This window comes from Pungitius pungitius, chromosome 8 (genome assembly GCF_949316345.1).
Source record: "Pungitius pungitius chromosome 8, fPunPun2.1, whole genome shotgun sequence".
Taxonomy (NCBI): domain Eukaryota; kingdom Metazoa; phylum Chordata; class Actinopteri; order Perciformes; family Gasterosteidae; genus Pungitius; species Pungitius pungitius.
The window spans coordinates 21,949,328-21,971,084 of NC_084907.1; the positions used below are offsets into that span (position 1 = coordinate 21,949,328).

Below are 21,757 nucleotides of genomic sequence, written 5' to 3' on the forward strand. Positions count from 1 at the left end.
AAAATAAATACAAACATATTAATGAACTAAAATGATGATGATCCAGGTATTTGAGTCAGTATCAGACAGAAATCTGTATTGGTGCATCTTTAGATAACAATATCTAAGTCATTTCTTTACAGTTGCATAAACTCAATCTGACCTCATTCCCTGAATAAATCTTGTCTCTGAAATCCTGACATAAAGGATCTTGCTCTATGAAGTCGTGCATACAACTGAGGAAGACTAGGTAGTTATTTTGTGTGTAAATCTGGTTTACAAGCTACAATTCTTGATGGGTATCAGAAGCATGTTGGTCCGGGTTCAAAGGAAAACCTTCGTCATCTTCATCCTCTGCTTGCTGTGAAACCAGCTGCTGATAGCGAGCCTGGCGCTGGTAATCTGGATCAATGTTTATCCATTTATTTGCGACCCACTTAGTGCCACGAGTGACCACACAGCCTCCATGCAGGGCGTATTCATCCTGCTCTCCCACCCAACCTGATGGGGATAAATAATAAGGGAATGTTTGTTGGCAACATCCTGCACATCATGGCACCATGTTCTTTGACTATAAATCACACTCAAATCGATGGGGAAAAATGAAATACTTTACATAAGTGTTATTCTCCCAAATAACATTTAACTGGATTTCTTTGTTTAAATGAGCCGGAAATAAACTTTTAGCTACTTGTCTTATACAGTAGATGTTCTTTGTGGCAGCTATCGTCTGGATTACCTTAAATCATTACAATCCTTACATTTCAAAACATAAAAATTACATTTTAATTAATAAAATGAATTTCATTTGAATAAGATATTATAATAAACTGCTATTTTGGATGTTTTGTGTTCAGTGAAGCCAGCTGGTTGGTTGATGGGGTCTGCTTACCACTGTGATACCAGACTGATCTCTGTAACCATTTGATTGAATTGTGATTAAAAGGTTGGTGAAGTCAGAGCTCTTACTGGAAATGTCTCTGCACTGGATTGATTATATACTAAAAGTCATGGAAAGATAGTTGCTGTCGTGCATCTTAATTGTAATCTTACCTTTTCCATCAGAAAGGTAGTTGTACCAGAAAACAGCTGTCCCTTTGCTGGGCTTCACCTTCAGGTTGCTCTTGTCACAATTCCTTCTGGTGTCCAAAAGATCAACGTTATTCTGTATGAGAGACTAGACACGAAGCACTCAATCTTAGTCCCACCATCTGCTCAACATCGGGGGCAGGCACTCACTGACACGTTGTGCTTTAGTACAGACAGCAGGAACACTGCTACTGTCAAAGCAGCTGGTTAAATCTGAGAGACACGGACAGTATGAACACGTTGCTTTTGCACGGCTCTACAACCACTTTTAAAAGACCCACACAGCAGCTACGCACCACTTCATCATAGGTCCTGTTGTCTGCCACAGGGAACGCGGTCTCCCCTCCCCCCTCGACAGAGTTCAGGTAGAAGAGAACTGTGATGTACCTAGGTGTGCAGCACAGGTTTTGAATTAACAAACTGTACATGTAGGGTGCACATACACACACACACATGGAACAATAAGGAAGCACACACATTTTTCACAGGTCAGAGGTGTCGATAATGAAATTAAGATCAGAAACCATGGATATCGTTGCAGGGATCTCACCTGCAAGACGTCTCAAACGGAGCGGAGGTGTTGGCCGCGAGGCGCGTGTGCGTGCATGCGGTTTCAGGGTACACAGGGCCGCTGTCGTGGTGGCCGTGGTAGTGTCCTCCCTCCTCATAGCGGACCACCTGGAGGGGCTCACTGAGGTCCACCAGTGCGGGCGGGAGCCGAGTGAGACGAGTCACTCTTTGTTGGAGAAAGGCAACAGAAAAAGTGGAATAAATTAAGAAAAAAAACGATTAAACCCGTCCTTTCGACTTGTGAGAAACGTTAGATCTATTTCACTAAGAGGAGATGGTGTGCCTTGCCTCGCCTTGATGTCTTGGAGGACCTGATGTGCTCCTTTGCCCTGATACAGCCAGGTGTGCTTGCTGTTCCTCACCAGCTGACTCCTCTTCAGCCCTCGCTGCAGCAAGAAGCGCTGGAAGGCATCATTGCTCAGAAGCTTAAACTCTTCTAGACTCAGCAAATCTGTCCAAAACATGAGGGACGGACAGATTCTGAGGCCTTGTGTAAGCTTTAATTCAATGTTTACCCTCGCATTATATTAAGCAAGCAGCACCCCTTCTCACCCATTTTTGTCAGAATCCACTGACAAACTTTACTAGAATTTAAGAACTAATTGAAACAACACATTTTAAGAAAAAGGGACGAAAGGACAACGTTGGTTTCTTACCATTACCATCCTTGTCAGCTTTGAGCCCAGCATAGATTTCTCTCAGATTCTCCGGTGTGAGCCAGATCCCGTCCCTCACTCGGGAATGAGTCAGTATCTATCAGAAGCATGATAGTAAAGACAGGATGAGTTAACCAACTCTTCAGTAAAACAGGCTCACGATCCACTAGCTGGGGTACACCTCGTGGAGCTGTAACTGTCCATCCTGGTTGATATCAAGGAGGTTGAAGATCTCCTCTGGGCTGAGGTTGAGCTCCTTGGCCAGCTCCTCCTGGCCTTCTTGCACCATCAGCTGACTCTCCATTAGGCCCTTTAGCTGAGCAAGTTGCATTACCACACGGCACTCATCCTCGGACAAAAACCCAGGGATCTCTGCAGAAAAACACGGAGGGACAGTTTTAAAATGCATCTAATCGAATCTCTTGGCATTTCCTCTGCTGCAGGCTTCCCATGTTCCGATTTGCAACCGCGTCATATTATATTGTAGTTTTATCAAGAAGACCAGTGAATGTTATTTATGCAACCCAACATCATACATTTGCCTCAAGGGGCGTTACGGGATGCATGACATACAGCCATTATCCTTCCTAAAGTGATGAGTCAATTAATCAATTAGTCAATCGACTGAAAATTGTTCAGCAATAATTTTGATATTTGATTCATCTTTTCACTCTTAACGCTTGAGTGCAACCTTTTTCAACCACTACGCAAGTAATATGCTGCTTTGCATTACGTAAAGTACATGTTAGGCCTTTGGGTCACTTATTAACAGTTAGATGCTTCTGACAAAGACAAAAAAAATAATATTGTGAGCTTTATATTTATGTACTATCTTTATTGAAGCACATCTAATGACTGCATGCACGTTTTGAATTGTGTTCCTGACCTATTTTTACGAGCCCTTAATAGGGGTAGTAGCCTTAGGGCTTATTGACCCTTTTCCCTGTAGGATTGACCTGAGCATGATGTTTAAACTAGGTCATGTGTTTGGGGGAGATAGTTGTGCAGATCAAAACAAGGACGAGTGTGTATTGAATGCACGTCTGCATTCATCATCAGAGGAAGACAAAGTCTCTCTGGCCGCTCAGGCCTCCTGTGCGTGTGCGTGTGTGTGTGCGTGTGTGTGCTGCAATGCAATGGTGTGTTCAGGCTCTTACCAAACAGCAGTGGTTTGAGACTCAGAGTCCTCATTTCATGCACTTTGCTTGGCACCAGTGACACCTTCTGGACGTGTCCCACCTAGAGAGACACCAGAGAAGTGATGCAGCTGTGCATAGTGTGTGTGTGTGTGTGTGTGTGTGTGTGTGTGTGTGTGTGTGTGTGTGTGTGTGTGTGTGTGTGTGTGTGTGTGTGTGTGTGTGTGTGTGTGTGTGTGTGTGTGTGTGTGTGTGTGTGTGTGTGTGTGTGTGTGTGTGTGTGTGTGTGAGTGAGCAAACATCGGCTATAAGTGAAAGGAAAATAAATAGTAATGCAATCATCGCGTCACTCACCCTTATCCCCTCGATCCTTGTGAGGGAAACATCGCGCAGAGGCGCGGGCTTCGATGGCGGAGGTCTCGCCTCGGTGCGCTGGGGGTTTCTGCTCGGAGCATCAAGGCTGGCATCTTCCTGCCCGTTGTTGTAGTGCACGTAAAACAGCAGCGCTATGACGTTAATGATGTACACGTGAAAAAACACCATCACCACCACGAAGTAGGAGCGGGAGCACACGCCGGTCTTGTTGCAGGGGACGCGGTCGCTCGGCGGCCGCAGCGGGGAGGTCGTGCTCCCGGACGCAGTGGTGCCGTCCGATGTGTCCCGGCTACTCATTTTGTTTACCGATTTCAAAAAGGTGTCGATACTTCCTCCACAGAGAAAGTCCACGTGGTGTGATCCAGCGATACGTTTTGCCGACTGCTTAGTTAGAATTGGCAATGTGGACAGAAAAAAAAGGCAGATTCTCCGCTGCGGAAATGAAGTCGTTGCGCAGTGGAACCAGGTCCCTCCTCAAAACCCCATCCAGGGGTCATCATCGTGCTCATTTCGGATCGGAAGCAAAACACACACTGGACACCGTGCTGCGTGCTCGTCTTGTTTACTCTGCAGCATCCTCAGTCAGCTGCGAAGCGCACTGCGCATCCCGAACCGCGGGGGCGCTCATCTCCCCGAACCACGGGCCGGCACCTGATGCGGCCTCGACCGGGACTAATAATCACTGAGAGCATCTCACACCACGGCCCGCACTGTGTCCTCTTATGTTTACGTCATCGCCCGAGCTGTGTTCACGGCAACCTTCTGACTAGTGTCCTCTGGAAATAACACCCCTGATGAATAGTAATGAATATAAATGTGAGAAATGATCAATATTTGTGTTTTTGCAATAAGGAATGCACCCAGAAATGATTGTTTGAAGGTTTGCACAAATTGATGAGATGGAAAATGGTGTGTGTTTCCAAAGTAAGTAAAACATCTAGCGTCTAATGTGGATTTAACAGTTGAATAATGTTATTTGAAACATGGTTTACAGAAGTATTTTGGTTTACAGAAGTATTTTGAACTTAAGCTCATTACTGAGAATAAATATCCAGTAATCAAAAGGAAAGGAAGCGCACACAAAAGATCCACCAAAGAACTTTTTATTGACATTTATCACATTATGCTTCTCATTCTAGAATGAAAGTAACAAGATGCTCATATTATATGGCTTCCTGTTACTGTGTAATCTTCATTTCATTCTCACTCTGCATCCTTTGTCTGAAATGACAGTAGAAAAGGAAAAGTAAAACATTTGTCCAAATATTTTGCAAAGTTGTTCCTCATCTCTCTATTTACCTTGACAATTTCCCGGCTCTTTGCCCTCAGCTTGTTGACCTGAGACTCGGCGATGTCGGCCCGCTCCTCCGCCTCCTCCATCTCGTGCTGCACCTTCCTGTACCTGGACAGGTGACTGTTGGCCTGCTCCTCCTGCGCGACAAGACAAACTGAGGTCAAAACCCGCGGACTGCGTGACATCTCCCGTTTTATCCACTGTCCGGAGCACTCACAGCCTCCTCTGACTGCCTCTTGTAGGCCTTCACTTTCAGCTGCAGCTTGTCCACCAGATCCTGAAGCCTCACGATATTCTTCTTGTCCTCCTCAAACTGTTGTAAATCAGGAATCAGGCTCAGTAAGTAAATTAAGCAGACTTTTTTTGATTGCCATTTTTACCATTATGGACGGCGTTTTACCTGATAGGTGAGCTCCTTCACTTTTCTCTCGTATTTTCGCACTCCCTTGATGGCATCCGCACCGCGCCTCTGCTCAGCATCAACTTCACACTCCAATTCTCGAACCTTCAACAAGGAAGAATTCAGTGTTTTCACAAAAGCCCAAAAGTTGTCTCTACCTTTAGTAAACAAAGGTAAAACAGGTGTGTCGTAGAGGCACTGACCCGAGCCTCCAGTTTCTGGAGCTGCTTCTTGCCGCCCTTCATGGCCAGGTTCTCAGCTTCATCCAGGCGGTGCTGCAGGTCCTTCACTGTCACCTCCAGGTTCTTCTTCATCCTCTCCAAGTGGGAGCTGGTGTCCTGCTCCTTTTTCAGCTCTTCCGCCATCATGGCAGCCTGAAATGTGGTGGATTTTCATATTATTGCATATGTTTGGATGTCTCAACTGCCAGAGCACCATGAATTAAGTAGAAAATATGGGTTGTAATATTTAAGATAAGCAAATAGCCCAATGTTAAATAAAACATGATGCTGAGCCATTGCGGCACAAAGCAGTGACTCGTGGACCCCAAAGGTTTATGTGACTAGAGGTGGATTCACATGACTTAAAGGTTCCATATCAAAGCTCCTACAGGGTTGAGCCACACGTCACTGCACATTGTCCATCTCTAGTCTCATCCATTGCATTATATCAAATTAAAAACAATCACCAAAGCATACTGTCTACTGGTAAGAATGACTCACATCAGTGATGGCCTTCTTGGCCTTTTCCTCAGCATTTCTCGCTTCGTGGACAGAATCTTCCACTTCACCCTGGACCTGGATGAGGTCGGCCTCCAACTTCTTCTTGGTGTGGATGAGGCTGGTGTTCTAAACCAAACAGTAGGAGTTGGATGATGTGGCGTCATCATTTTCAGCTCTTAGGTGTTAGGTGTGTTTATTTACCTGAGAGTGCAGCAGTCCCACGCGCTCGCTGGCGTCCACCAGCTCCTGTTCAGCCGATTTGCGGCTTCTCTCCGTCTGCTCCAGTGCCGCCCTGAGCTCCTCGATCTCAGCCAGCATCAGGTTGTTCCTGCGCTCCACCATGGCGACCTGCTCCTTCATTTCTTCCTGGCCTCTCACAGCGTCATCAAGGTGCAGTATCGCATCCTTTGTGAAAGAATGACTCTGTTATAACTGCCAAGAAGTCTTATAAAATGTCAACTGTCTTTTCAAATGTTTAAAGGCACCGTACCTTAAGCTGTCCCTGCACGTTCCTCAGCTGTTTCTGGGCTTCGGCGGCCTGGCGGTTGGCGTGGCTCAGCTGGATCTCCATCTCGTTGAGGTCTCCCTCCATCTTCTTCTTGATTCTCAGGGCATCGTTCCTGCTCCTGATCTCGGAATCCAACGTGCTCTGCATGGACTCAATCACTCTCTGGCTGTTCCTCTTGATCTGCTCGATCTCCTCGTCTTTCTCCGCGAGCTTCCTGTCAATTTCGCTCTTGACTTGGTTGAGTTCAAGCTGAATGCGGAGAATCTTGGATTCTTCATGCTCCAGGGTGGCCTTAAAATAAAATAAGTGTATGTTGTTTAGTCCTGAGCCACAGAATCATTTTAAATTGCAACAAATGAGAGATTTTTTGTTGCAAAGTACCTCGGCCTCTTCAAGTGATGTCTGGAGTTCACACTTCTCTGTCTCTACAATTTTCTTCCCTTTCTCCAGCTCATGGATGGTTTTTCCATTCTCACCAAGGTTTTCAGTTAGGTCAGAAATCTCCTCTGTAAAAAAGTTTTAAAATTACAATCCATGAACATTAATCCCATTTACCTAGTAGGGGACACACTACTCTTCATGTAAATAGTCTGACAAACTCAAATTTGGAAGACTATTCATATGCTTACGTTGCAAATTTTTGTTCTCTCTCTTCAAGGTCTCCAGGTGATCCAAAGCTTCTTCATACGAATTCTTCAGCTTGAACATCTCAGTGCTGAGGGAGCGAGTGTCCTTTAATGCTCCCTCCAGCTCTGCCTGGCTCTCCTCATACTTCTGCTTCCACTCGGCAAGAACCTGAAAACATAAAACATCCATTTCAGTATTTCATAATTCTATGTTCTTCATTTAAGCAACACAGCTTGAATACAAAGGCCACCTTGTCAAAGTTCCTTTGCTTCTTGTCAAGGTTAGCAGCCAGAGCGTTAGCTCTCTCCACATCAATCATCAGGTCCTCCACTTCGGCCTGCAGCCTCTGCTTGGTCTTCTCCAGAGAGGCACATTTTGCATTCACAGCCTCGATGGATTCCTCTGCATCCTGGAGACGCTGGGCAAGCTTTTTCCTGTTAAAACACACGATGACTTAAAAAATTGATGGATCTGAAAACAAACTCAAGCGCCTATGTAGGTGAATCCATGCCAACCAACCAACCTGCAGTGGAAGAAGGAGTTTAATAATGACTTACTTGGCCTCCTCCAGCTCCTCGGTGCGCTGAATGGCATCGGTCTCGTATTTGGCTCTCCACTGAGCTACCTCGCTGTTGGCCTTTGACATCGCCCGCTGCAGCTCGGCCTTGGCCTCCTGCTCCTCCTCATACTGCTCTCTGAGCAGGTCGCAGTCATGGCGAGCCGACTGGACAGCATGAGCCAGGGCGTTCTTGGCCTAACAGACAACGGTATCAACTGAAATGTTGCCTAAAAATGCCTAAAATCACAGGTCTGTAACTGTGTTTCTGATTTGAATGAGCAAATACCTTGACCTCCTCTTCAAGGTGCCTCTTGAGTTCCTCAAGCTGCTGAGTGTAGGCCTGCTTGCCTCTTGTAAGCTGAGAGATCAGGGATTCTTTCTCCTCCAGCTGGCGACTGAACTCACCTGTGGAGAGAGAGATTTAAAACTAATATGAAGGCAAATACGGCCAATGTACTGGAATTGAAAAATGAAATGATAGTTTATATGATGAATATATATATATATATATATATATACAGTAGATCTCACCATTCTCTGTTAGCAGTCTTGCCCTTTGCAGCCCAATGTCATTCAGCTGTCGCACATGTTCTTCATTTTTGGTCTTAATCTCGCTCAGTTGATCCTCAAGGCTGCGACATATTTTCTCAAGATTGCCCTGAAATGAAAAGTTATGTTCCACGTAAGCTGGATGAAGGCAGAGTGACTTTGTTTGACAATGTCAAATGACGCGTTTTGTCACTTCACCTTTGATTTGGCGACAGACTCCATGTTGCTGCTGAGGTCATCGATCTCCATCTTGTATTCACTCTTCTCTTTCTCCAGCTTCTGTTTGACTCTCTGCAGGTTGTCGATCTGCTCTCCCAGCTCGGCCACGCTGTCGGCCTGCTTCTTGCGCAGAGCGGCGGCGGTGGCCTCGTGCTGCAGGGTGGACTCTTCCAGGTCGCGACGCAGCTTCTGAAACTCGGCCTCGCGCTTCTTGTTCATCTCGATCTGAACGGACGTCGCTCCGCCAGCTTCTTCCAGCCTCTCGCTGATCTCCTCGAGCTCCCTGGAGAGGTCGGACCTCTGCTTCTCCACCTTGGCCCGAGCAGCCCGATCAGCCTCGATCTCCTCCTCCAGCTCCTCAATGCGAGCCTGTTGTTAAAAAAACAAGTCGTGCACATACAGGTCATCCAACATCAGTCATTGTTGAATTCTTTTGGGATACTGTACCAACCTGAAGCTCTTTAATTTTTTTCTGAAGCTGAATAGAGAGTGATTGCTCATCCTCAATCCTGCTTAGAAGTTGGCTTGTTTCAAAGTCCTTTCTGCAAAGGGACAAAAATCCAGGGTTCATTTTGGTGCATAACCAAGTTTACATTTTCACTAAACACTCTATGTTTTTGATAGGGCCGGGACTTTAGCGCGTTAATTACGATTAATTAATTACAATGTGAATTAAGATTAATTAATTACAATGTGAATTAAGATTAATTAATTACACAAAAAATAACACAAACATTTTTTACGCATTTTTACACTTATTTTTTGCACCGCGGAACGTTTCTCACTGGATGAGTTTCGGAGGACCGATTATACTGGAGCACCAACTAGCGTCCATGACTTCAGACAACAACAAACCACAGTGAACATGAACGAAAAAGCTGACGAGACCGTGTCGGGTGGCCCCGTGAATGGGAAATCTTCTTATAATAAACACACGGATGGAAGCGTCGATAAGAGCGTGGTTGTGTGCAAGCTGTGCAACAAGGAATTCACATCGAGCCTCAAGTATCACCTCAACGCAACACAATTAGCAGCTAGCGTGGACGTACAAGGACCCACACCCAACCCACACTGCACCAGAGGACTGGTTTAAGGACCAGGGTAACTAAGTCCACGTCTGAAAAAATAACCAATGTTCTGAATGTACTTGAAAGTATTGGTCTACTTAAAAAAAAACCTAGTTTACAGAAGGTCTACTTAACTATAGGCTACCTGAATTTCTGAAAGTACTATATTTCTAAATATGCTATTTCTACACTTGTCTGCTGGAATTGGTTGAACAAAAATAAAAATCCATGTGAAAAAAACGACTTCTCACTGTTCTCAGGTCAAATATTTATGCAATTAAAATGCGATTAATTTTGATTAATTAATTACAAAGCCTCTAATTAATTAGATTAATATTTTTAATCGAGTCCCGGCCCTAGTTTTTGACTATCTATTGATTATTGTATTCATTAGCATAATCACATTTACACTAGCTTACATAGCTGGTGAAACATTTAATTAGGGATCTCACTGTAGGTCTGTGCTCTTTGGCTACTGTTTGCTGGAAAAATACACCTACGGAGAAATGAATGCTTTGTGTTTATTGATGAGTGAGATTGCACTCACTTCTTTATTTTCTCATCAGACTGCTGCTTGTCGTTCTCCAGGTCCATGATGGTTTCATGCGCCAATTTAAGATCCCCTTCAAGCTTTCTCTTTGCTCGCTCAAGGTCCATGCGAAGCTTCTTTTCTTGCTCCAGGGAACCTTCAAGCTGTGCGAGACATGCCATTTGTTTTCGTCTTTCATTTCACGAAGAATGAAATCACTGTTAGGAATTACTAATTACTCACATCGTCCACTTGCTGCTCCAGCTTGGTCTTGGCCTTTGTCAGAGTGTTGACTTTGTCTTCCTCTGCCTGCAGGTCATCGAGGGTCTGCTGGTGGGCCTCTTGGAGGGCTTTCTTCTCTTTGGTCAAATTGACAATGGTCTCATCTTGAGAGGCCATTTCCTCAACCAGGTTTTTGACCTTTATTCAAAATAATGGGAAAAAACAGTTTTTAAAAAAATGCAAGAGGATATGCGCTGACTTTAAGGTCAGATGGAAGGTCCACCGACCTTATTCTCAGTGGCGTGCTTCTCCTTTTCCACTTTGGCCAGAGTGAGCTCCAAGTCATCGATGTCTTTCTTCAACTCGGAGCACTCGTCCTCCAGCTTCCTCTTCTTTGCAGTCAGCTCAGCATTCATCTCCTCCTCATCCTCCAGCCTCTCAGACGTCTCCTTAAGTTTGGCCTCCAGCTGGATTTTTGATTTAATGAGCCCCTCACACCTTTCTTCTGCATCACTCAGGGTTTCACCTTCCTAGATTTGATATGAAAATACAATTGAAATATTTAGCTGTAAAAACATGAAATAAAAAACGATCTTTCTTCATGTAACGTACAGACTGAATTTGTAGCTGCAAGTCATTTTTCTCCTGCAGCAGAGAAACCATCTTCTCCTCCAGTTCTTTCTTCTTGGCCAGAGCCTTTGCTAGATCCTCTTTCATCTTTTCAAAGTTCTCTTTCATTTGGGCCATTTCTTTCTCCGTCTCTGCGCTCTTCAGTAGAGGCTTGATCTTGAAGTAGAGCTTCATCCACGGCCAGGTTTTGACATTCATGAATGAGCGAATGTTGTACTGGATGGAGTAAACTGCCTCCCTGTGTGAAACGGGGATTGAAGTAAACAAACAAATTGTTTTAGATTAGTAAAGCTGGGTTCAAATATATTATTTGGCTTGAAAATAACAAACTAGTTGGCATCTGTATAGTTAAATGTATCAAGCCAACTGTACCTTCTCTCCATCATCTTGGCAAACTCTCTCCTCATGAGGAAACCTCTGCAGAGCCCCTGAGTCATTGTGACCAGGATAGCAAGTTTGTCATCTCTCATTTCCTCCAGAGTTCCCAGCAGACCAGCTTTGAAGAACACCTAAAACAAAGAGTTACTCGTGATGATAGTCATGTTTACTTACAGTATCAGCCTAAGCAGTTCAAAAAAACACATGCACGGACACATCTTTTACCTTTGTGTGTCCAAATTTGTATTGAGACTTGTCAACATCAATGGAGCCCAAAAGTTTCTCTGAGGCCTTTTTGTTGTCGATGAAATGTCCTTCAGGAATGACACTGGCATTTAAAACTTTGTATCTGTTTGGAGGGAAATGAATCAACATTGAATAATGGATCATAACTTGAATAAAGATATGTTTATTCGTAGTAATTACCTTTGCTTGAAGTCACCATAGAGGATTCTGCTGGGGAAGCCCTTTCTGCAGATCCTGATGCCTTCCAGCACACCGTTACACCTCAGCTGGTGGATGACCAGGAAGTTCTCCATGAGACCTTGGAGACGTGTCAACTTCAGTCTTGTGTATCATGATAACAGTAGTGTTTAAATATATGAATGAATGCATATGTTAGGCTTACCAGGAGTCTTCGATTCATTTGGAATCAAACAACGCACAAAATGAGGATGAGTGCACCTTAAGTTGGTCATCAACTTGCCTAAATTCTCCTGGAATGTAAAAAATAATGATAAATGTTACACAACTTAAGAACTTCAGGGCTTATGTCTTATATGTTGCCTTTGACAGCAGTTTGGACTTTTGTACACATATTGTATTCTCGTTGTGTTGAGGGAGACGTTTGTGACTCTCACCCTGAACAGAGCCGATACGGTCTGAAAGGATCCACCCTTCTTCTTGCCGGCTTTTTTCCCACTTGCCTCAGCTGTACCATAAACATTTCATTTCAATTAATAAGTTATTATTGTGATACATTTGTATTTATACAGGATTCTTAGTCAGTCCTGTAGCTGCAAATAAACCAACATATCTAAAGCATTAAAGGCAATGCTCCAACTTGTGTTGTTCCAAACGAGGATACCTTCTGATCCGGCATGCGATGCGTAGAGGTGAGCCAACAGCTTGGCTGAAGACTTCTGGTAGAGCTGAACCACTGAGTCGTTCAGGGGGTCTTTGTTCTTATCCAGCCAGCCGGTGACGTTGTAGTCAACAGTGCCGGCATAGTGCACCAAGGAGAAGTGGGCTTCAGCTTTGCCTTTGGCAGGTTTGGGCTTTTGGAAGGGAGGACTTTTACCAAGATGCTGGTCGTACAGTTTGTTCTTGAAGGTGACGTCTGACGCCTTGGGGAACATGCACTCCTCTTCAAGGATGGAGAAGATGCCCATTGGCTGTCACGAGAAAAATGATTATTTTAAACAGAAGGCTTCAAGTCACCAGAATGCTTTCTGTGTTTGTGATTATTCAGCTTGTGTCTCACCTTCTCAATCAGCTCAATGCAGGCAGCCAAGTCCATTCCAAAGTCAATGAACTCCCATTCAATCCCCTCTTTCTTGTACTCTTCTTGCTCCAGCACAAACATGTGGTGGTTGAAAAACTGTTGCAGCTTTTCATTGGTGAAGTTGATGCACAGCTGCTCCAAGCTGTTGTACTGCAAAAATGAAAATATCAAAGGTCGGCAAAGGTCTTAAGAGCCAGCTTTAAACGAAGATGGGTAAGTGTGGTGGCGGGCGTGGTTTCAGCTCGGCTGCAGGGGGGAGAGAGGGGGAGTGGCTCGGGGAACAGGGCCAGGTGGAAATAATAATTATCAGCTGTGGGTGATTGTGTGTGTGTGTGTGCGTGTGTGTGTGTGTGGGTCCTCTGCATTTAAGGAGTAAGGGGAGGACGAGCGAGGAGGAAGAGAGCGGGGACAACGAGAGAGCCCGACGCTGGCACGGTTTCCTGAAAACAATAAAACTTGTTGTAAATACTCGATCCTGGCTCCGAGCCCTTTATCCGCACGACGCACCCACCGTACAGTGGCGCCCAACTCGGCGGAGAGGAGAAATGGCGGATGAGGAGCAACGGCAGGGGATGGCGGCCCAGCCAGTGCTCGCGCTGGGCCGGATGTTGGCGGAAATGGCGGCAATCCAGCGCGACCAGGCGGAGGCCAACCGCCAATTCCTGGGGGCGCTCCAGGCACAGGTGGGGAGGCAGGCCCAGACCCTGGAGCAATTGGTGGCGCGGGCGGAACCACCACCGATCCCGACAGCGGTGGCGAGCCTGACGCTCCACCGGATGACGGCGGAAGACGACGCGCAGGCATTCCTGGAGGCCTTCGAAACGACGGCGGAGGCGTGCGGGTGGCCGGCCGGGGAGTGGGCAGTGAGGCTGCTCCCGCTACTAACAGGGGAGGCGCAGTCAGCAGCCATGGGGCTGCCCCCGGCGGTCCGGCGGGACTACGGGGCGGTGCGCAAGGCAGTGGTCGACAGGCTGGGGCTGCTGCCGGAGGACCACCGGCGGCGGTTCCGGGGGGCCAGGCTGGGACCCGAGGACCGGCCATTCGCCTACGGGCAGCGGCTCAAGGACACGGCCGCCAGGTGGCTCCTGCCAGGCGGGGTGGGGTCAGCCGCGGACGTCCTCGAGAAGGTGGTCCTCGAGCAGTTCGTGGAGGGGCTCCCGGCCCGGACGGCGGCGTGGGTCCGGTATCACCGCCCACCGACACTGGAGGCAGCCGTCACCCTGGCAGAGGACCACCTGGCGGTACACCCCCGCGGACCGGGCAACAAGGAGGGCGCGCCACCACCGCCCCGACCCGCGGCGGCACCCCAGGGATGGAGCCAGCAGCGGGCGGCAGGACGACCCGGACCGGCCCCACGGCAGACACCGACGGCCCCGTACCGCGACCCCCCAACCACAGCAAGCCCCGGCCCCCTTCCCGACCCACAGGGAGGTTCTCAAGCGCCAGGGCAGGAGTGCTGGAGGTGCGGGCGGCCCGGCCACCTACGGAGGGAGTGCCCGCTAATGGAGGTGGGGCAGGTGATCCGGGTTGCCGGCGCTCCAGCACCCTCCCCCGGCCCGGGAGCGACGTACCGCGTTCCGGTAAGAATCCAGGGGGGTACACGCCAGGCGATGGTGGATTCGGGCTGTTCGCAGTCCATGATACACCAGAGCCTGGTTCGGCCCGGGGCATTGATGGAGGCGTCGCGGGTGAAAATTAGGTGTGTGCACGGGGACGTTCATGAGTATCCCATAGTGTCCGTCGAACTTAGGTTCAAGGGGAAAAAATATAGATTAAAGGTCGCGGTTAGCTCCCACCTGACGCACCCGGTAATTTTGGGAACGGATTGGGAGGGATTTAACGCGCTACTGGGTGAGGCTGCGGGGGTGCGTTCACGACCGACAGGGACATGCGGTATTTGTGCTGTGCTCAGCGGTGACGCGAGGTCGTCCGACGCCGCCGGGGGAGAGGGGGAACCGGCGGAGCCTCCCGTGGAGACTCTGGCGGTTCCCGAGTTCCGCTCCATGGAAGATTTTCCACTCGAGCAGTCTCGGGACGATACTCTACGCTCAGCCTACGACCAAGTGATAAGAATTGATGGTCATTTGGTGCGCCCTGACGCCGCACAGTCGTACCCGCACTTCTCATTGATTAGGGACAGACTGTATAGAGTGAGTCGTGACACTCGAACGGGGCAAGAAAACACACAGTTACTGGTGCCGAAAAGCCGCCGGGAAATGGTTTTCCAGGCGGCTCACTATAATCCGATGGCGGGTCACATGGGATACGGGAAAACACTAGACCGGATAATGGCCCGATTTTATTGGCCAGGCATCCGGGCGGACGCGCGCCGCTGGTGTGCGTCCTGCCCGGAGTGTCAGTTAGTCAATGCACCAGCCATCCCGCGCGCCCCGCTGCGGCCTCTACCGCTGGTGGAGGTCCCGTTCGAGCGCGTCGGCATGGATCTAATCGGGCCGTTTCACCGGAGTGCACGCGGATACCGCTTTGTGTTAGTCCTCATGGATTACGCAACCCGGTATCCGGAGGCAGTGCCATTGCGCAATATCTCTGCAAAGAGCGTTGCGCAAGCGCTGTTTCAGGTCATCTCCCGGGTTGGAATCCCGAAAGAGATTCTAACAGACCAGGGCACCTCGTTCATGTCGCGCACACTGGGAGAACTTTACGGGTTACTGGGCATTAAGTCCGTCCGCACCAGCGTTTACCACCCCCAGACGGACGGGTTGGTGGAGCGGATGAATAGGACGCTGAAGTCCATGATTCGTAAATTTATTAGCGACGATGAACGTAATTGGGATAAATGGCTTGACCCTCTGTTGTTTGCAGTTCGGGAGGTTCCCCAGGCCTCCACAGGGTTTTCCCCCTTTGAGCTTCTGTTTGGCAGGTCACCAAGAGGGGTGCTGGACCTTATTAAGGAAAGCTGGGAGGAAGGTCCGAGCCCCGGGAAAAACGAGATCCAGTACGTCCTGGACCTACGAGCAAAGCTCCACACACTGGGTAGGATGTCACGGGAGAATTTGCTCCAGGCCCAGGAACGACAACAGCGGCTGTACAACAGAGGAGCCAAGCTGCGAGAATTCACACCGGGAGAGAAGGTACTTGTATTACTTCCTTCTTCCAACTCAAAACTCCTGGCTAAGTGGCAAGGGCCCTTTGAGGTCACACGCCGGGTGGGGGATGTTGATTATGAGGTGGTGCGGTCTGACAGGGGCGGGGCTACGCAAATATACCACCTCAACCTCCTGAAACCCTGGAGGGAGGCGGAGTCTGTGTCTCTGATTTCCACAGTATCGGAAGGAGAGGACCTGGGGCCGGAGGTGCCAAAAGCGGCCAATCCCACCCCGCTCCCGTGTGAGGGTCATCTCTCTGAGGACCAGAGAGCGGACATTGCCCAGTTGCAGGAGCGGTTTGCTGATGTGTTCTCCCCCCAGCCAGGCCGCACCGACCTGATAATGCACCAAATCGAGACACCCCCGGGGGTGACGGTGAGGTCACGACCCTACAGACTGCCCGAACACAAAAGAAAAGTGGTTCGGGAGGAATTAGCGGCAATGTTGGAGATGGGGGTAATAGAAGAGTCCAACAGCGCCTGGTGCAGCCCCATCGTTCTGGTGGCCAAGAAGGATGGGACTGTGCGGTTCTGCGTGGACTACCGCAAGGTGAACGATGTGTCACGATTCGACGCCTACCCAATGCCCCGGGTCGACGAACTCCTGGACCGGCTGGGCACTGCACGTTTTTTTACGACCCTGGATTTAACTAAGGGCTACTGGCAGATTCCCCTGTCGTCAGAGTCCAAAGAGAAAACAGCTTTCTCCACCCCGTATGGTTTGTACCAATTTACCATGCTTCCCTTCGGCTTGTTCGGTGCCCCGGCCACGTTTCAGCGCCTCATGGACAAGGTGCTGCGCCCGCACGCCGCATATGCAGCCGCATACTTGGATGACGTCATTATCCACAGCACCACCTGGGCGGAGCATGTGCGGCGGGTGGACGCGGTGCTGGAGTCGCTGAGGCGGGCCGGGCTCACCGCCAACCCGGGGAAGTGTGCAGTTGGACGGAGGGAGGTACGGTATTTGGGGTACCACTTGGGGGGGGGGCAGGTGCGTCCCCAGGTAGACAAGACAGCGGCAATTGCAGCCTGCCCGCGCCCCAAGACAAAAAAGGAGGTGAGGCGGTTTTTGGGGCTGGCAGGTTACTACAGACGGTTCATCGCCGGGTTTGCGGACCTCACCAGCCCCTTGACCGACCTGACCCGGAAAGGTGCGTCAGATCCGGTCCAGTGGTCGGAGCAGTGCCAGCGGGCGTTTGAGAAGGTAAAGCAAACTCTCTGTGGGGAGCCGCTCCTCCACACACCTAACTTTTCTCTCCCGTTTGTGCTGCAGACCGACGCGTCGGACAGAGGGCTGGGGGCCGTTTTGTCCCAGGAGGTCGAGGGGGTCGACCGCCCGGTGGTTTACATCAGCCGGAAACTGTCGGAGAGGGAGGCCAGGTACAGCACGGTGGAGAAGGAGTGCCTGGCCATCCGGTGGGCGGTGGGCTCCCTGCGCTACTACCTCCTGGGACGCTCATTCACCCTCTGTTCGGACCACGCCCCGCTCCAATGGCTCCACCGCATGAAGGATACTAACGCCCGGATCACTCGGTGGTATCTGGCCATGCAGCCTTTTAACTTCAAGGTGGTCCATAGGCCGGGGACGCAGATGGTCGTGGCGGACTTCCTCTCCCGCCCTCTGGAGGGAGGGGGGGGGGAGTAAGCTAGGCCGGACGGCTCCCCGGCCTAAGTCGGGCGGTGGGGGTATGTGGTGGCGGGCGTGGTTTCAGCTCGGCTGCAGGGGGGAGAGAGGGGGAGTGGCTCGGGGAACAGGGCCAGGTGGAAATAATAATTATCAGCTGTGGGTGATTTTGTGTGTGTGTGTGCGTGTGTGTGTGTGTGGGTCCTCTGCATTTAAGGAGTAAGGGGAGGACGAGCGAGGAGGAAGAGAGCGGGGACAACGAGAGAGCCCGACGCTGGCACGGTTTCCTGAAAACAATAAAACTTGTTGTAAATACTCGATCCTGGCTCCGAGCCCTTTATCCGCACGACGCACCCACCGTACAGTAAGATAGGACCAATCAGCCACACATACTCACGTCAAAAATTTCAAACCCGGCGATATCCAGGACGCCGATGAAGAACTGTCTCGGCTGCCTGGTATCCAGCATCTCGTTGATTCTGACGACCATCCACAAGAACATCTTCTCGTAGACGGACTTGCAGAGAGCCGAGACGGAGTTGTTGACCTGATGCAACAGTGATGAAACCACATTATTAGTTCAAGTCTCCGGGTTCAGGTAAGTGTTTGTGACTTTACTTTACTCCACCTGAGGCACAGTCTGGCCTTTAGTCACAAACTCGTTTCCGACTTTCACCCTCGGGTAGCACAGCGCCTTCAGCACATCGGCCGAGTTCAGGCCCATGAGGTAGGCGATTTTATCAGCCACTGAGAAGAAGCAAACACTGTGTGACGTGAGATCATTTTACCAGAGAATATGAAGTATTTCAGTTTACAATTTTTGCCCTTTGTTTTCCAAAGTGCATCATACCCTCAGTGCCATCGGGCTCAGCCTGCTCCTCACGCTGCTTCTGCTTGAACTTCATGTTTCCGTGATGCATCACACTTCCAGTCAGCTTGTAGATGTTTGCCTTCTCTTCTGCAGTGAAGCCCAGGATGTCAATGGCAGTCTATGAAATAAAGAGTCAGTTTAAAACACAAACCTTCATAAGTCGAGTAGGTAAAAATGCAGCAATACATGTTTGCTTTAAGGCTAACAGAAGCAGGATTCTGGTCTTCTTACATTTTAAAATTAACTTTACAAAGTAGTAACTTAGTTCACGCTATTCTAGAACAGTAATGATGAAAGTGCATACAAGAGTAAATGCATCATAAAAGTGATGTTGTCATTACATCGGTGGCGATGAATTCTTCAATGTCATCAATACTCTTGACGGTGATTTCCCCTTGACTGATCATGTGATAGTCATACGGATTTTTGGTGATCAGGAGAGCCTCTAAGGAAAAGGGAAGGGGGGGGATGTTATTAGTATATATAATACATTATGATGAACCATTATTGTTCAATTTTCATTTAGAATTAGTGATGAGATATTGCATTGTTTATGACTAATGTCCCACCGATCAGCTCAGGCTTGTGGCCGGTCATCAGCTGGTAGAAGATGTGGTAGCTCCTCTCAGCCGACAGCTGGAACGTCACTCGAGACTTCTCCAGCAGATCTGCATTGATTGGTGAAAAAGATAAAGATAAATCCCCAGAGAAGCAGCGTTGAAGGACTGTTATATATTAAAATACATTCTGTATTAATTACAAAAGATAATTCTTACATGTTTCTATATCAGCTGATGCCAGCTTTCCAGTTGTCCCAAAGTGAATTCGGATAAACTTTCCCTATACAAAAATAGATTAACATTTAAATGTCACAGTCACAATAATTGTTGCCACAAAATAACACCCAATTTCAAAAGGGAAGATAAATCCCCCAAACAACTTACAAAACGTGATGAGTTGTCATTCCTCACAGTCTTTGCATTTCCATAAGCCTCCAACAGAGGGTTTGCTGCAATGATTTGATCCTCCAGTGACCCCTAGAAATGACATTGATCGTGTTGGTGTAGCAAGACCTCTGTGTTTCTTCACCTCTAATAGTATGATACAACATTTCTTACCTTTATCTTGCCAGCAGTTTGCTCACTTTGCTTCTTTCCTCCAGCCACTGCGATTGTCGCAAAGTACTGGATGACACGCTTGGTGTTGACTGTCTTTCCTGCACCAGATTCTCCACTAGTTTGAGGAGCATGTTCATAGATGTCATTCGATTTCACTGCTGTTTACAATTCTTCAATGTAGATAAAACGTTAAAAAAGTGTCACTTACGTAATCAGGATTGACTGGTTTTCTCTATCTGTAACACATGGAAATTGTTAGTTTTCCCAAAGTGCACCTGCTGTGTTTCTGCACACACAATGGCTTGCATCCTGAGTGGTACCTTGGAGCATGAACTGATAGGCGTTGTCAGAGATGGAGAAGATGTGGGGGGGAGCCTCAATCCTCTTTTTGCCCCTGTATGCTTCCACAACTCCTTGATCGTACACTGGGAGCCACTTGTAGGGGTTCACAGTCACGCAGAACAGTCCCGAGTAGGTCTGTAGCAGAATGAAAACATAACACAATCATGCAATTCTCTGCACATACATTTATGCGCAATTCCTGCTGCATCTCTCCTCCGCAGTGCTCACGTAGATCATCCATGCTGCGTAGCGCTCTTTGAGGTTGTACAGCACAGAAGGCTCACTGAGGTGGGTCATCATGGCCATGTCCTCAATCTTGTCGTACTTTGGAGGGTTCATGGGAAAGATTTCGGTGTCTTTCACAGTGAGCGTCTGTTTGACAAGGACACAAGAGGCACAAAAATAATATTAGTTTGTGTCCAGCACTCATGTGTTGTCTATTATCAGATTTAACATCTTTTTGAAGTTACCGATTACAAATGATTCGTGTCTGTCAGCAAAAGGAATTTAGGTAGTTATATACTATATATATATACTGTATGTATTTCATTTAGCTGATTTAGTACAGACCAATGAAAACAAGAGTCAAGAAAGCATTATTTTTGTGCTGAAAGTAGGTGCCATTTCAAGCGCTACTAATTAACATGTTCAATACTTACACGCACTCCAGGTTCCACATCAAAACCTTTAAATCATAGTCCATCCATCCTCACCTTTCCACAGAGCGTCTCCACGGTGGCTTTGCCGCCCTCCCTCTTTGTAAGTTTCCCCTTGAGGTACATCTCTGCCGGCTCGCTCACAAAGAACGCAGTTTTAGCATCGAAGGGAGAGGTTTGAGCTTCTATTCTCTCCCGTTCTGGCTTCCGGAGGTAAATGGCCGCCGGGCCAAAACACTGCATTTCAGCGTCGGTACTCATGATGACCCTTTATAAGACAAGGCAAAAGTTGTGTTGAGTTCCAGGGAAGAAGGATGGCTGCCCAAGTGGTGACATCTGTAACGTCCTCTAGTGCTCAGGTCAAATGAATGCTGGTCGTGGTTCCTAAAGTACTAGCAGGATTGTGACATGCGTTGGGGATCAGAAGTGTTGTCAAAATAATTGAGCCCCATGCGTTACCTTGAATGACACCAGTTGAGCCGAGGGTTTTAAGGCGGACTTCAGTGTAGACTTCTGCAAAAAGAACAGGAACAAACATGTACGGTTCAGAGAGAATTTATCATAATGTATTTTAAAATGAATTTAGAAATGAAAAGTCTAACTTAAACAAGTTAAGTTACTGTTTATTCTCTGTGTTCTAAACACAATATGAAGTTGATACAACAGATGCAGGTCAGAATGATCTTTTAACAGACATAAAGAAACGTGCCTTCGCTGGTTCCCTGTCCTTCCTTCCTTCTCTGTGCCTTTTTATACAGTGGGATGGGAGCCCAGCACTCATGGGTCTCCTGTATTTGGTCATGTCACATGACATAATGGTTATCCGGTAGTTCTTACCTCTAGCTGTCATATTACAAAGTTTATGGTATGAATTCCGTGCTGGATCATTTTCAGACTGGGAATGTGCTCTAAATAGATTTTTCTTTTGAATATTCTCCATATTCCTGTGGTTCTGGGTGAAAACAGTCAGTGGTGCAGTTAACACTAAATGTTGTAAGCAATTCTTTGAGATGTAAATAGACAT

General features: G+C 48.0%; 2 protein-coding genes across 2 annotated transcripts; both read right to left on the reverse strand.

Annotated features, from left to right (window-relative positions):
- Position 1: 1 nt before the first annotated feature.
- On the reverse strand, positions 2-4,545 carry p4htmb (prolyl 4-hydroxylase, transmembrane b). Its single transcript, XM_037490061.2, has 9 exons — positions 3,785-4,545; positions 3,452-3,533; positions 2,476-2,666; positions 2,295-2,391; positions 1,927-2,089; positions 1,619-1,804; positions 1,365-1,455; positions 1,033-1,156; positions 2-480 (listed from the first exon to the last, which is right to left on the reverse strand). Exons 1-9 carry the CDS (start codon positions 4,100-4,102, stop codon positions 263-265), a joined length of 1,470 nt encoding a protein of 489 aa, XP_037345958.2. The 5' UTR covers positions 4,103-4,545; the 3' UTR covers positions 2-262.
- Positions 4,546-4,892: 347 nt separating this feature from the next.
- LOC119229568 (myosin heavy chain, fast skeletal muscle-like) lies at positions 4,893-21,302 on the reverse strand. The gene is made up of 40 exons (XM_037490060.2): positions 21,193-21,302; positions 20,791-21,001; positions 20,306-20,449; positions 20,056-20,212; positions 19,944-19,971; positions 19,736-19,850; positions 19,562-19,654; positions 19,394-19,457; positions 19,187-19,285; positions 18,959-19,062; positions 18,597-18,735; positions 18,375-18,493; positions 18,144-18,293; positions 12,993-13,163; positions 12,597-12,903; positions 12,370-12,440; positions 12,138-12,225; positions 11,936-12,053; positions 11,735-11,858; positions 11,504-11,640; positions 11,114-11,369; positions 10,789-11,031; positions 10,523-10,699; positions 10,298-10,443; positions 9,135-9,225; positions 8,663-9,052; positions 8,447-8,573; positions 8,202-8,320; positions 7,914-8,110; positions 7,607-7,790; positions 7,359-7,524; positions 7,111-7,235; positions 6,712-7,020; positions 6,423-6,626; positions 6,222-6,347; positions 5,703-5,873; positions 5,500-5,604; positions 5,317-5,412; positions 5,105-5,236; positions 4,893-5,026 (listed from the first exon to the last, which is right to left on the reverse strand). Exons 2-40 carry the CDS (start codon positions 20,992-20,994, stop codon positions 5,009-5,011), a joined length of 5,814 nt encoding a protein of 1,937 aa, XP_037345957.2. The 5' UTR covers positions 20,995-21,001; positions 21,193-21,302; the 3' UTR covers positions 4,893-5,008.
- Positions 21,303-21,757: the final 455 nt, after the last annotated feature.